Source organism: Giraffa tippelskirchi, chromosome 12, assembly GCF_054371585.1.
Source record: "Giraffa tippelskirchi isolate mGirTip1 chromosome 12, T2T-mGirTip1v1.2.pri, whole genome shotgun sequence".
Classification (NCBI taxonomy): domain Eukaryota; kingdom Metazoa; phylum Chordata; class Mammalia; order Artiodactyla; family Giraffidae; genus Giraffa; species Giraffa tippelskirchi.
The window spans coordinates 698,631-712,981 of record NC_137286.1 but is presented as its reverse complement, the minus strand read 5'-3'; the positions used below and the strand labels follow the sequence as shown (position 1 = coordinate 712,981).

The window sequence follows — 14,351 nt, the reverse complement described above, 5'->3', positions numbered from 1 at the left end:
TGACAAGTGCTGTGAGTTCTTTGCCCCAGAGGCCTTACAGGACCCCACGTCTTCACTGAAGACCTAGGCCGTGCTGGGCTCGCCTGGCCGTGTCTCCCGGTCTCGCTCGGGGGGCTCTCAGTAGGCCGTGGTTGGTGGCGTGGGTCCAGCATTCCGGGCTGGCCGGCCGCTGCCCTGCAGGTGGTCTCAGGGCCTCTCCTCTGCACCGGGTCCCCCCGGCCACCCGGTGCTCCCCAGCACGGCAGCAGCAGCTGGGGCCTCAGCAGGGCGTGGGGCCGGGGCGCCGACGGGCCTGGAGGTGGCTCTGTTGTTGTCTGGGTGTGCCTGTGGGCTTCCTCCTGCTGCCCTAACAAGACGCCACACACTCGGTGTCTTCACACAAATTCACGGACAGTAGGTTCTATAGAAATCCAGAATGGACCTCACTGGGCTAAGAGCGGGGTGTGGGCAGGGCTGCCTTCCTCCTGGGGGCTCCAGCCTTTCCAGCTTCTAGAAGCCGCCCACTTCCCTTGGCTAGTGGCCCCTTCCCCTGTCTTCAGAGCTGCAGAGGAGCACCCCTCCTCTGCCTCTTCCTCCACGTTCAAGGACCCGTGAAGATGTCGGGCCACCTGGATGACCCAGGATAGTATTTCAAGGTCACCTGGTTAGCCACCCTAACTCCTCCCTTGCCATGTAGCCAGTATGGTCACAGTTTGGGGGAAGATGTGGATGTCTTTAAGGGAGGGGCACTCTGCCTTCCACAGGGCCTCCTGGCACTGAGTGGGTGGGGGCTGGGGATTGCTAAACATCTCAGGAACACTGGACAGCCCCTCACTGCTGAGAACGATCAGGCCCCAAATACCACCAGGGACCAGTCTGGGAACCCCTGGAAGAGAGGAGGGTTTAAGGGAGCCTGGGAGCCTGTATGAGAGGAGGCGGCCTGGGAGCAGACAGGTCAGGCAGCACCCTCTGGTTGGGACGCCACCCGTCACCGCCGACAGTGGGCAGTGCAGGGCGCCTTTACTCCACTTCCCTCCCTGAAGGCACCTCCCCAGACTCACGGAGCTCCCCCAGGCAGAGAGGCCGCCCCCCCCCCAGCGTGGTCTCCCTTGCACCCTGGCACCCATCTGTGCTTGAGGGTCAGGGGGGCTCAGAGCAGGAGCAGAGGCCGCTCTGGATGCCCCAAACAGAAAGGGGCGCCCCCCAGTCTAGTTTGCAGGGCATGGGCCCCCAGGGCCAGCAGAGTACCTGAGCGGTGTAGCCTCCCAAGGGCTGCAGACACTCAGTGCCCAGCGTTGCCCATTGAGAAAAATGACTTCATTGGCTTTGCAAGAATACTTGCTCACTATTCAGCAATAAAGTTAAAAAAAAAATCTCGCCTACAGTTTTGTCACCAAGAGGAATGCTGTCAACATTAGGTGAAAATGGTTCTGATGTTTCTAAGGGCCCAGGCAGAGATGAGAGAATATATGGAACTACAGAATAAACGTAGAATTCTTTCAAATTTTTAAAAATTTAAGGGAAAACATGATGCTGAAATTAGATGAATGTTTCTTCATCGGAAGTTTACAAGATTCTCTTAAGATTATTTTTAGACATTACAGCAAACATTGAGAGACAGGTGCTAAGTGGGTTTGTGCGGCGCCCTTCCACCTGATGCTGGGTTTTGGACGGTGAAGGGCGCTGGCAGCTCTGTGCCTGCCCGGCCCAGCTGGCCAGTCGCCCCTGTGCCCCCCGCCCCCCCAGCGCCCTGCTCCCCGGCCGAGAGCTCCCCACTGCCAGTACTGCCCTGTCTTTCTTTCGATTACAACCTTACCAGCTACCTTGAAGGTCAGCTTTTACATTTTTAAAGAACCTTATTTCTCAGGTTCTTCTAGGTTTAAAAGTGTTTTCCCAAGGCCTTTAGACTCTCACAGTGGGAACTTTTCACCCACTGTCGGGCTCCCAAGGGTGCCTGCTTCACCAGTGCCCCCACTATGATCGCCCTGTGCCCTGACCCTCATCATTCTGTCTTCAAGGCCTCAACTGTCCTGTTCATCATCTCTTCCCACTGGACGGCACCTTCCCCAGGCTGGGGCAGGATTCTTTGGTTCAGTTTTCTCGGCCTCCTGACTTGGTCTTCAGGTCTCAAACATTGCTGCGGAGAACAGGGCCAGCTTTTGTCCTTGCTGCACATGACGGGGGTTTCTGAAGAGCGTTTCTCTCATCGTTGAGGCTTAGTGAGCAGGCGAGGTGGGCTCTGTGTGGCTCACCCGCTGTGGTCCTGGGGGCTCCTGGGCGACGCTGGGGAGACTGGCCTGGGGTGGATCTTTGAGACTCTAAGCGCAGACTCCTGCGCCCTGTGCGGCCCTCTGGGGTCACTCGCCCCCACACGCTGCTGCTGTCCCCATCCCTCGGCGTGTGGCCGCCAGGGCCAAAGGTCAGCTCAGGTCCCCCGGAGCCCTGCAGGCCCTGCAGGCCCTGCACAGGGACGCTGCCCTGTCTGGTGGCCTCTGGACCTCTCCCCCCACCGCTAGGCTTCCGTGGCTCCCTCTCACCAGCGCCCCCGCCATGAGCACATGTCCTCCGGCCCTTCCCATCACTTTGTCTTCAAGGCCTGAACGGTCATGTTTATCACCGCTTCCCTGCTCCCTGCTGGACAGTGACTGCCCCCCCCCCCAGCATCTAAAGAGTGTGGCTTGAAGTGGGTGCTTAGCACATGAATGATGAAACGATTGTTGTAACTGCTTGGTCTTGCCGCAGACCACCTCCAGGCTTCCCCGTGTTAGTCGTCGCTGCCCTTGGCCCCTCGGTCTCTCGTTCTGGCAACGGTGTGATCCTGACCTGCTTCCTGGGCTCTTACACCTGCTCTCACTCTGCTGTCTGGTCACCTAACCTCTGACTTCGGGTCACAGGGCTCCTGTGGAGGCGACTCCCGTCGCCCCTCGCCCCCGCCCCCCACTTTTTCTGCTGCCCTTGTGGTCTTGGACATGGCTGCCCCGTCCCACGTGGCATGCCCTCCGGGCTCCTTCCTGAATGTCTACTTGCTCTGCCACTAAATGCAAGAATTCCGAAGTCTTTTCTGCAAGGTGCCCGGGGTCTGTTGCCGTGCCTCTGAGCTGGTGTGAGGTCTGGGCCCTGCGTGCAATCCCCCTTTCTTGTTAGTCTGGAGAGGGGAAAGCAGTGTGGCAGCCAGCAGAGGAGCGGGGTTTAGGAAACGTCGCTCTGCTTTGGGAGGGGGAGACCTGGAATTCCAACAGCTTCCCTGAGACTTCCGGGGAAAGGCAGCCCTGCCTGCCACTCACCACCCCATCCCCCATCCCGGCCTGGAGGAAGACAGCCTCCGCCCTTGGTCGCTTCTCCCCGCAGCGGGCGGGCGGGCGGTGCAGGTGGATGCCACTCTCAGCGGGAGGCAGGGGCACGCACTTCACAGGCGGGACGTGTGGGGCTCTCTGTGCTTAACAGCTGCCTGGGCATTTATCGGTGGTTCTTACTGTTTGGTCAACTTGCTGGGCGCTGGTGGATGGAGGCTTCATGGTGCAGCTTTGCTGTCCAGAAGAGGAGACGCGGGTCACTGAGTTAGGACGGGCCACGGGGAGGGGGACGTTCCTGCCCACTCCCCTTAGGGGGGCCTGCCTGAATGGCCTCGGCGCTGAGCTCCTGCCTTCCAGCCGCCGTCAGTCTCGACGAGGTGCAGGGCCTGGGGCATGTCCTGGGCTCTGGCCCCTCGCGTCCCACAGGGATGTCCCCAAGTAGACGGGGCAGTCACCCTGGGCCCCTCACCTCCATCCCCGGGCCCCTGAGCAGCGGGCTGGTCTAGAATCGCCACTGGGCCCACTCCCGGCCAGGCCGGACGCCCCCTCCACCCTCTGCTTTCCCCTGCGGGCAGCGCCCCGGCCACTGCCATCCTCGTACTTAAGCCCACACAGCGTGGCAGGTCCTGCCGGGCCTGCGGAGGACAGGCCGGTGCCTCACTCACGGGGCCCTTCCACCTCGCTGTCCTGGGCACGGACTCCCACGCCCCCCCGCCAGCCCCCCATATACCCCCACCCTCCCTCATCCGCGTCGGGCGCCCCCTCCTGCCCCGCTCCCAGGCGGGGCTTCCCAGAGGGTCCTCTGGGCACGGCCACCCCGTCCCTTGGCCGGTTCCTCGGGCCGCAGTCCAGGGAGGAGGTGCCCGCGCGGAGGTGGGCTGGGGACCTGCCACCGTCCAGGCGGGGCCGGGGGGCAGGGCCGGGGGCAGGGACAAAGACCCCGGCGGCCGGGCGCGGGGAGCGGGGGAGCGGGGGCGCGGGGCGCGCGGGCGGCGGAGGCCGGGGGCGCGCGGCGCGGGGCGGGGCGCCCGGGAAACGGCCCCGCGGGGGGCGCGGCGGCGCCCAGGCCCCTCCCTCGCGCGGCCCCTCCTCTTCCTCTCCCGCCCGCCCGCGGCCTCGGTCCCTGCGCGGCCTCGGCGGCCTCGGCGGCGGCGGCGGCGGCGGAGCAGCGCGGCCCCTTTAAACCGCCCGCCCCCGCGCCCGCGCCCGCGCCCGCGCCGCGTCCTCCCGGCCGCCCGCGCCGAGCCCCGCGCCCGCCCGGCCCAGCCCGCGGCCCCCGCCGCCGCCGCCGGACATGGCCGCCAACATGTACAGGGTCGGAGGTAAGGCCGCCGCCTGTCCGCCGCCGCCGCCTTTATGCGCCGCGGCCAGGCCGCGCCGGGCTCCCACCCGGACCCCCGCCCCGGGCCCCGGATCTCCGCCCCGGGCCCCCCGGACCCCGGCCCCGGCCCCCAGCCCGGCCCCGCCGCCTCTGCCCCCGGCCGGCCTCGGTCCCAAACCGCCGCCCCGGGCCTCGCCATCCCCCGGGCCGCTCTGCACCCCGCGCCGCGGCCCCCGCCCGCCCCCTCCCCCTCCCCCCCCGTCCCGTCCCCCATCCCCCCGCCCCCACCCGGTCCCCTCCCCCGCCGCCACCCCTCCCCCACTGCAGGCCGGCCTGCTGGGCCATCCCTCCTCCCCCGGCCGCCCGCACCCCTCGTCTGCGCCCGCACCCCGTCTGCTCCCCACTCCATCGTTTCTGAGCAGCCTGCCCTCCACCCCCACCCCGGCCCGGCCACGCTCACCGCGGCCCGAAAGGGCCCCTGGGGCCGCCCCGCTGGAGCCGGCGCGGACAGGGGCCGAGCTGGGGGGGCGGCCGTGCCCACCTGTTGGGGGCCGGCCTGTGGTCTGTGAGGAGCTGGGGGGGGTGCCAGCACCCTTCTGTGCCGGGGGTCTGGCCCGAGCCCCCCGCCCCCAGCGGAGCGGAGCACATGGTACGGAGCCCCGGCCGCCCTCCAGGGGTGGGGGCTCTGGGGCGCAGGGGCGAGGAGGGCCCGCGGTGTGGGGCCTGGCTCAGACCTGGGTTGCAGCCGGCACTTAGATCACATTCCCCCAGGGGCCCAGGCCGCTGAGGGCCTGGGCCTGGAGTCTGCTTAGGAGCTGCGTCCTGTGGAATCCCCTCTCCAGGGCCTCAGCAGCCTGTGGTCACCCCGAGCGTGTGTCCAAGACACCCTAAACTTTTTGCGGCCTCCTGTTTCCCCAGGGCGGCAGGGAGGGGCTTTGCAGGGGTGCGGATGAGCCAGGTGGTCCCTGCTCGGGATGCTGAGCTGGCCGAGGCCCTGGGGGCCCCCCTCCTGGGCTGTTCCTCCCCGCCTTGGGCCCTGGGAAGCCCCCGGCGTTGGGTCTTGCCCCACTTTGTGGGGAGGGGGCTCCAGGAGACTGCACTGCTGGTTTTCCGTGGAGTTCCCAGCTGGTCCGTGAATTCACAGGGAGGCGAGGTGCCCGCTGTCTCTGAGATTCTGACAGGCCCACTTGCCCAGCTTTGGTGGAGCGTGTCAGGCCTCACTGTCCGAGTCACTTCTGTGCGCGGTCTGCCCTGTTGCTGGCCAGCTGACCCCGAGGGCCAGGCCAGCCTCGTGACCTTGGGCGCACACCCCCACCCGGGCAGTGGGTAGGCAGGACACCTGCCAGCCCGTCAGGCCCTCCCCTGGCCTCTGTGGCTCACAGGTGGTCGCGGGAATGGGAGCCCATACCCCCTGGAGTCACCGGCCCTTGGTGGACACGTGGGGAGTGGGCTGGGGTGCAGGGGCCCTTCAGGGAGGGGCCTCTTCGTTTCCCACCCTTGCCCGTCCGAGCAGGAGCCGGTCACCTGGAGGGTGGCAGGAGGGTCCCCCGGGGCCTGACTTGCCCCCCCATCCTGGCAGCCCCCAGGCTCTGCCCCCCACCCTGGTCTCCCGGCCGCCCTATCGGCGCTCCTCCTGCACCACGCCCTCTCGGACCACTTTTCTGCGTGCAGGGCGTGCAGGCCCCCTCTTGCCCGGCGTGAGATCCCTCTGGTTGGCCCATCCTTCCAGCTTGCCTGGTGCCCCGGGTTTACCTGGCCGGAAGCCCCCTGCACGTGCGGTCTCCTCTGCCCTCCCAGGCTTCTGCCCTGGGGCTGCGTTGGGGTGTTGAATAAATGAATGAACGGAGGTGCCAGCTCCCGGTTAGAGACTGGAGGGGGAGGCGGTGGGGTGCTGGGCCCTCCACTGGCCCCCACTGCACCCTGGCTGCCTGCCGCTCAGGGTGGGACCCCCACTGTGTGCTGTCTGCCCCTCCCAGGCCGTTGGCACCCCAGCCTCCACTTGCGTCCCCCCTTCGACGTGTGGGCTTCAGGCGTCCTGGCCATGAAGTCGGCTGGGGCCTGGCCGCACTCAGGCCTTCCTGTGCCTCAGACCCCCGTGTCCCCCGCGGGTCCCAGAGGCGGTGTCCCTTGGGTCCGCAGGGCCGGTGGGCAGGGTGTCGGCAGGTCGGTGTCCTGTCCCAAGGAGCTGCTGGCTTGGGGCTGGGGGCACCGCCAGGGCCTCTGAGGGCCCAGACCGGCAGATGCGAGCCTCTCCCTGGGGCTGGGTCCCGCTGGGCAGCCTGCCTGGCCTCGGCACACCGCAGGGACAGAGCCTGGGGAAGCCGTTTCCACGCAAGACCCTCCACCAAAGCCGCTGGATTCAGCACTAAAAAGTACAGGATGCCTGTTAGGTTTGCATTTCATATAAAGCGTGTCTTACATACGTTTGTCCCAAATGCCGCATGGGAGGACACACTAGAAAGTAGTCCGCGGCGTCCAGCCTCTCCCGGCGTCCTGCGTTCTACCTGGCAGCCTGTTCCGAGGCCCTGCCAGGACGTCTGGGCGGGGCGAAGGCACGGCCACAGCTTCGTGCCAACTGACCGGCTGGGCGGAGTGGGTCAGCCTGGGAGGGACCGGGCCTGGTTCTTACCCAGGAAGTGGCGAGGCCTGGATGCCGGTGGCGGGGTCAGGGTCCGTGTCCCGCCCGCGGGGTCGGTGCTCTGCAGGAGGGTGGCGGGTGCCCGTCAGGGTGGCCCTGGGCTGTGGGCACCGCAGACACCTCTTTCTGCCTCTCCGTGAAGGTAGGGCTGATCCATCAGGCTTCGGGACGGACCGCGGGCGCCTCGGTAACCTGGCGGTGGGCGGCTGTGGCCGTCTCCCCGTTTCTCTCCTTTTACTCTCACTGTCCAGCATTAACCCCGCTTCTCCTGGATAGCGCAATTTTTAAAAGTACACTTTTAAAAGGTGACAGGAGCACCCCCGCCCTCTGGGCAGCCCGTCGGCGTCCCGGTCGCCCCTGCTGTTCTCCCATCAGTATTCTGTCCTCTTGTCGGAAACGGTTTTGTGGTTGTTTGTTTACCTTTTTACGAGGTAAGACGTTTGCAGTCGGTAAAGCTCCGCACACTTTGGGGGCGGCAGGGACACGCTGGGGACCCTGGCGAGAGGAGCGGCAGCCTTGGGCTCTGGGTGGGAAGCGAGTGGACCACTTTCGCACATGCGCCCTGCAGCCTGCCCCCCTGTTGGGTACCCTCTGGAGCCTTCATGTTCCTCTGAGAGGAAAACGCGGCCGCCGCAGTCTGGGGTTAATTTGAGAGGAGCTGTGGCTCAGGGATGTCTGAGGCAGGCCCTGGGTTGGGGCCGGGCCGGGTGACGGGCCCCCTCCAGTCGGTGGTGGCCTTGCCGGACACCTGGACGTGTGGGCGTGAGTTCCGGACTCACCAGGGCCTGAGGGGGCCTTGGTCAAGGTTGGTGCAGGGCCCCTTTCTGGGGCTGAGGTTGGGGTAACTATGGATTTTGGGGGTCGCCCTGAGGCCCTGGTCCAGGCACCGCCTGTGACTCCGTAGCCTGCCTTCTATAAGTCTGGCGTTCTGTATTGTCGTCTGCCTCGCGCCTCTGCGCCCCCAGCACCCCCGCCCGTCTGTCTTCGGGGAGCAGGTGGGCTGGAGTGTGATGCCAGCAGGCCCACTTCCCTGGGTCTCCAGGGGCCCCGTGTGGATGGAGGAGGCTGCTGGTGCTGTCCTGTCTGGGGGTCGGGGTGATGTCGGGGCACGGAGCCTGGGGAGGGCCTAGTGGGCAGGCTGGCGCTGTGTCCTGTCTGGGGGTCGGGGTGACGTCGGGGCGCGGAGCCTGGGGAGGGCCTGGTGGGCAGGCTGGCGCTGTGTCCTGTCTGGGGGTCAGGGTGACGTCAGGGCGCGGAGCCTGGGGAGGGCCTGGTGGGCAGGCTGGCGCTGTCCTGTCTGGGGGTCGGGGTGATGTCAGGGCGCAGAGCCTGGGGAGGGCCTGGTGGGCAGGCTGGCGCTGTGTCCCGTCTGGGGGTCGGGGTGACCTCGGGGCACGGAGCCTGGGGAGGGCCTGGTGGGCAGGGCTGCCGGGAGCCACCCGGGGACACCGCCCACCTTGCGCGGGCTGCCCTATGCAGCCCCAGGCTCCACTGCTCCTTGCTCCTGTCCTCCCGGGCCTCGCAGCCCCCAGGGCCCCTCCCGGCAGGATCATGGGCAGCCTGAGGAAACAACCCTTCTGAGCAGCAGGTCTGCTCCGTCTCCCCCGCTTCAGACTGCAGGGTTGACTCCCAGCACCTTGGGGGCCCTTCATCTGGCCCTGCCCCCAGGTGGCCCCTTGCAGGCCCGGGTCCCTCTGGGTGACCCATGCGACGGTGACCGCCGGATGTGGGGTGAGGGGCACGAGCAGCGAGCCTGGGGGGGCCTGTGCCCGGCACCCGGTGGGGGGGGCAGGCCCACTGCTTCCTGCTCTCCGCAGGGTGGGCGTCCAGGCAGCCCCCTGGCCCCCCAGGGCTCTGTCTGTGGATGTCGGGCAGAGGGGGCTCCTCGGGCTACGGGTGGGGCGATCCTTGGGGAGGGGGAGGTCACCCCTGAGAGACGGCAACATCCCGCGTGAGGGGACCGGGGCCAGCACAGGGCCCGGGGGGCGGGGGGGCATCCTCCAGTGGCACCATGTGAGCTCAGGCCTACGGATCCGCGTGTGGGTCAGCGTGGGCACTGCAGGGCCTTTGCTGGGGTCCAGGTGGGAACAGTTTTGCCCCTTCATCCAGAGAGAGCTGAGGGGGTCTGAACTCAGGCCTGGTGCCCGGCCTGACCACCTGTCACTTGCCGGCTGGCTGTCAGCCTCTGTCCTCTGACCCCCTGGAGGGAGGCCAGGCCCTCGGTCATCGGCCACTTCGGTTCCAGGCAGGCTCCGGCCTCCGTCCGGTGGGGTGTGTGGACGGGAGGTCTGGCTGGAGGGATGGAGCGGCCAGCACTGGGCCTGAGGGGGGGTGTGCGTGCGGCTGGGGAGCGCGGAGGCAGGCCTGGGGGTCGGGGCCGGGCTCCCGCAGACACCCAGCTCCACGGGCTGAGCCTCCGTGCCCCGCCGTCCCTCCGTGGGGGCTGCGGGCCCAGAGCTGGGGGGAGCTCATTCCCGAGGTGCTGATGACCTGGCCCTCTGGGGGTCGTGCCGCCTTCCTGGGGGGCCTCCCTTCGTTCCCCCCCTCCGCCTCGTCACTCCTGGCCACTCGCCTTTGCGAGTCTGCGGGTCCCTCAGGGTAATGCTGACGCGTGGAGCCGCGAGCGAGGAGTCCCCCTGCCCTAGGACCGTGCCGTTGGAGGTTCTGTACTTTTAGTTGGAGGCTCCCGTGTTCTAATGGGCCCAGCGATGCCCTGAGGTGTGTCCAGGGTCCCTCAGCGCCGGTAGGCTGCAGCCGTGAACCGGTGGTGTGATGCGAGCCAGGACGCGGCTGTCAGTCTCTAAGCCAGGCACGGAGAGCAGGTGCTGTGTTGATCCCAGAAGAAAGCCTGGCCCAAGGCTGCAGGACCCTGACCCTGACCCTGACCCTGACCTCGCCCTGGGCCAGTGGGTCAGCTCAGGGTAATTCAGCGTTAGTGATGACTCCAGAATTGCAATTACTGTGGCTAAGGGATTTTTAACATTGGAAGCTAGGTCTGGTGAAGTACACTTTTACACACCCTTTGTGGTTCAGCTCTTTGATTTGGACAAGTGTGCACAGTTGTGCAGCTGTCACACATGCTTCCAGGTGTCTGGTCTCAACAGGCCAGGGGGGACACCAGCGGTCAGACCGCTGGCACGACCCGCCGATTTCTCTCTTGCCTTGTGGTCAGACCCCCACGCCCAGCCTGGCTCCGCAGCCCCGAGGGGACCCTGTCACTCCCGACGCCCCCTGAGAGGGTGTCACGCAGCGCGTCCAGGGCTCGTCCAGGTGTGGGGAGCTCTTTCCTCTGCCTGCTGAGTCGGTTCAGTCAAATGGACGTGTCGCGGTGGACTCGGCAGCTGTGGGCCGTCGGGTCTGGAGGCCCCAGCCCGGGGCTGGTCAATAGCAGAGGCAGCTTCTTGCAGTTCTGGAGGCTGTGGGTTGCTGGACGCGGTCCAGGCTGCCCCCTGCAGACCTGATGTCTCGGGAGAGCCCACTTCCTGGCAGGGAGCTCCGAGGGCCTCCTCTAAGAGCGCGAACCCCCTTTCTGGGGCTCACCCTCAGCCCTTCCCAGAGGCCCTGCCTCCAGATAGCTGGCTTTGGGGTTGGGATTTCAGGTGGCGTTTGAAGGGCGCGTTCACATCCCCACAGAGTCATTTCCAGCCTCTGGTGACTGCGTGCTCCGGTCTGCTGTGTCACTCTCGTGGTGAGTCCCGGGTGGGGGTACCACCTGCGCTCCAGGCCCTCCGCACCCTGGCCAGCTGGGTCTCCTCAGGCCAGTGTCTCTGTCGAGGGTCTGACAGGCGGGCAGGGCGCCTCCAGTCTCCCCGGATCGAGGGCATCTTTGCACCTGTTAACTCGCCTCCACATGTCTGGCCAGGTGCCTGCACAAGTCCTCTGCCTGGTCTCTGAGATTGGGAAGAAGCTCGCTGCTGAGTTGTGAGGCCTTGTTTTATATTGTATATTTCAGTCCTTTACCAGATACGTGTTTTGCAAATTTTCTCTTTTATAATTTACATATTTTCCGAATAAAACCCGCCAACCCCAAGGTCACAAAGGTCTTGTCCGGGGTTCTCGTAGAGTGTTTATAGTCCCGGGTTTTCCTCGTAAGTGTGTGACACGTTTTGAGCTCACTTTTCTGTGTGGTGGAGGCGAAGGTCCTTGGTTCTTTGCGTGTGAGTGTTCTGTGGCCCGTCTCCACCTGTCAGCACTCTGACCCCCCTTCTGGGGGTGTCTGGTCCCAGCTGTTTGCCTCCCCGCCCCGTGCGGGTTACTGTGACTTCACAGCAAGTCTGGATCAGCTGGGACGTCTCTGACTCGTCCTTTTTCTTTTGGCTGCACTTGGGGCTAGCGAGGTCCTAGCTCCTCCAACAAGGGTCAGGCCCTGGCAGTGAGAGCTAAGCGCTCACTGACCACTGGGCTGCCGGGGAGGCGCTGACTTCACCTGCTTCCTGGTTGTCTCCTCTGGTCTGCTGTCTCCGATGACCCATGTAAAGTGTCGGATTGTCTTACGGACTTCTTACAGAAAAAACCGTGGAGTTTTGATTGGGCTTGTGTTGCAACTGTGGCTGATATCAGTTTGGGGGAAGGTTGGCATCTTTTCCAGGACTAGTCCCTCCTGCAGGGCCTGGCAGGCTGTGGCCCGCTGACTGTTCTGCTGTGACTCACGAGCTAAGAATGGTTCCTACATTTTTAAATGGTTGAGGGAAAAAAATGAAAAGAAGAATACTTTAGGACAAGTGAAAATTCCATGAAATTAAAATCTCAGTGCCTATAAATAAAGTCATGTTGGAACGAGCCATGCTGGTGTGTTTGCCCATGTCCTCGGGCCGCTTTGGGGCCTTGGCGACGTGGAGCATTGGATGGTGAGGTCACCTGCCCGCCTGTGGGGCTGTCACTGAGTCACACCCCCACGTCATCGCGTCAGCGACCCGGAGGGCAGAGCCCTGGGCTTGGGTGGGTCCTCACGGTGTGTGTGTGCTTGCTGGTGACCGGGATGGCACGCGATGCTCACGGGGTGACCCCGCTGTGCCGGGACAACGTGTGCGGGGACAGCGTGTGCCCGGGGACAGCGTGCGTGTGCAGGGACAGCGTGTGTGGGACAGCGTGTGCGCGGGGGCAGTGTGCGCCGGGACAGCGTGTGTGTCTGGGGCAGTGTGGGTGGAGGCAGCGTGTGCCCGGGGACAGCGTGCCTGGGACAGCGTGTGTGTCTGGGACAGTGTGCGTGGGGACAGCGTGTGTGCGTGGGACAGCGTGTGTGTCTGGGGCAGCACGTGGGTGGGGACAGCGTGTGCCCGGGGACAGCGTGCGTGGGACAGCATGTGTGTCTGGGACAGTGTGCGTGGGGACAGCGTGTGTGCGGGGGCAGCGTGTTTGGGTGCGGCCACGGCCCTTCCAGCCCAGAGAGGGCCTGTCACAGCTGATCCTCCTCACCAAGTCCATGAAGACGACATGACAGGGTCTCCACGGAACCGTTGGCCGGGCAGGAAAAGGTGGTCTCTGGCCGTAACGTCCCTGCGTCGTCCTGGCGGGCCATCGCCCAGGCTGAGGGCCCGGAGCCCTGGGGACAGGAGCTTGGGTCTGTGAAGAGTCTGCCTGGACCAGGCACAGCCAAGACGCCCAGAGAAGTTGGGAAAACAGCAGCCTGGTGCCCGTGGAAGCGGGCTCTGCTAGGACGCTGGGTCTACCCGGTCGGGCTCAGGGCGGCCGGGGGTTGTCGTTTGGGGGTGTCCGCCAGGGTGGTTCGGGACAGGTCAGCGCTGGATCTGAGCCCTCCCCACCCAGCTGCGGTGCCGAGGGGAGCGGCCGGCTCTTACCCGTGTCACCGTCCCCTCCTGCCCTCGGGCGGCTCAAGGGCTCCCGGGTCTCAGGCCGTCAGACTCGGGCTGACCCTCAGACCAGCCATCCTGGCCCCGGCTCGCGGACGGCAGGTCGTCTGACCTCTCGGCCTCTGTATCCACGCGAGCTGGCCGGTGGGACAGACGGCTCCGTATGCGCGTGCACACACGCGTGTGTCATATGCACACACGTGCCTCTTCCTGCTGTTGGCTCTGCTTCTCTGGAGAACCCTGGCGGTGACAGACCTGTTACAGGTGATGGGTCGACAGAGCGGGGCGTGGCCAGACACGCGGGCAAAGCGTGTTAACAGCCCGGGCAGCTGCTCAGCGGTGCCTGTGCAGAATGTGGTCTCCTGTGTCTGTCATGAGCCGCGTCCGCCTCGTGGGCTCTGCCGTCGTCAGCTCTGTGAGTTGTATCAGAAGTGGAGGCTGCATTTCATGACTTGCCCTGCCCAGGACGAGAGGAACGGCTCTCAACCATTTCCAAACGCGGAGTGCCTTTGGACGTTAGTTTTCCTGCCCCTTTGGTAATGGTCCTCTATGAATTCATCCGAAAAGGGCGTAAAATGGCACTCACTGCAAGTTTACACGTTCGTTTTGGTGACGACCGATGTCGTCTGAATCACCAACTGCTCTGGGCAGCTTCCTCCTGTCGGACCCACGTTTGCAGCGGGTGTGTTTTCTAAGCTGAGGCCGCGGTGCCGGGCGGTGGAGGGGTCCGGGTTTCAGAAGCTGCACACTGCCCACCTCTGAGCTGCGTCCCCCGCCGCGGCCCGGCCCGGCCCGTCTTTGGGTTCGGTGCTTTGTCGACAGGACTCAGAATTCGGCGGAGCTGCACTCGAGCTTCCGCGTAGCATCCTTACGGGAGCAGGACGCAGATCACAAGCAGCAAAGGGACCGGATCACGCTCCCACCCGTCTCTCCAGGGTCGCAGACAGTGTGACCACACACACCTCGGCGTCCAGGTGTTCCTCCCAGCGGGTCACGTAGCCAGGGCTGGCCTGGGGCCTCCTGGGCTGACCCTTTGCTGCACAGATGCTGAAAGGAAGGGTCAGAGAGGAAGCTCAGCAAGTCTGACACGAACGAGCTCAGTTGAGCTTTCACGCTGGCAGACGGATACTGGTGATTGGGAGCTTCCTGTGTGGAGAGACGCTGAGACCACAGCACCGGTCGGTGTTAACAGGGGCAAGGCCCTGGGTTTTCATGATGAAGTACGTGAACTTTGAGCCCTGCTTAAATGAATTGTACCCTCTCCCAACAGAATTTCTTAGTAGACCAGTATTTTATCACAAAAAGTGTAT

General features: G+C 65.1%; 2 protein-coding genes across 19 annotated transcripts in view; one reads left to right on the top strand and one right to left on the bottom strand.

The window, feature by feature from the left end:
• The first annotated feature begins 4,390 nt into the window (after positions 1-4,390).
• Positions 4,391-14,351, top strand: part of MTA1 (metastasis associated 1) — a 33,352-nt gene continuing 23,391 nt past the window's right edge. For 10 of the 17 annotated variants that reach the window (XR_014071573.1, XR_014071572.1, XR_014071571.1 and 7 more), the window contains exon 1: positions 4,391-4,594. Coding sequence is in view for 10 of the 17 variants with exons in the window: in XM_081551141.1 (XP_081407267.1) it covers positions 4,567-4,594 (28 nt within the window). In the remaining 7 variants the exon portion in view is untranslated. Of the gene's footprint in view, positions 4,595-7,178; positions 7,374-12,431; positions 14,262-14,351 lie in introns of those variants that run through there. The other 7 variants (XM_081551138.1, XM_081551143.1, XM_081551144.1 and 4 more) reach the window with 4 other exon arrangements.
• On the bottom strand, positions 6,952-12,640 carry LOC145530227 (uncharacterized). 2 transcript variants are annotated; one of them, XR_014071575.1, is made up of 2 exons: positions 7,652-12,640; positions 6,952-7,499 (listed from the first exon to the last, which is right to left on the bottom strand). XR_014071575.1 is itself a non-coding variant. In XM_081551153.1 (2 exons), exons 1-2 carry the CDS (start codon positions 9,334-9,336, stop codon positions 7,875-7,877), a joined length of 1,233 nt encoding a protein of 410 aa, XP_081407279.1. In that variant the 5' UTR covers positions 9,337-12,640; the 3' UTR covers positions 7,221-7,874. The 2 variants fall into 2 exon arrangements, 1 of the variants encoding a protein (XP_081407279.1); XM_081551153.1 differs by having other exon boundaries at positions 7,221-7,889; positions 8,119-12,640.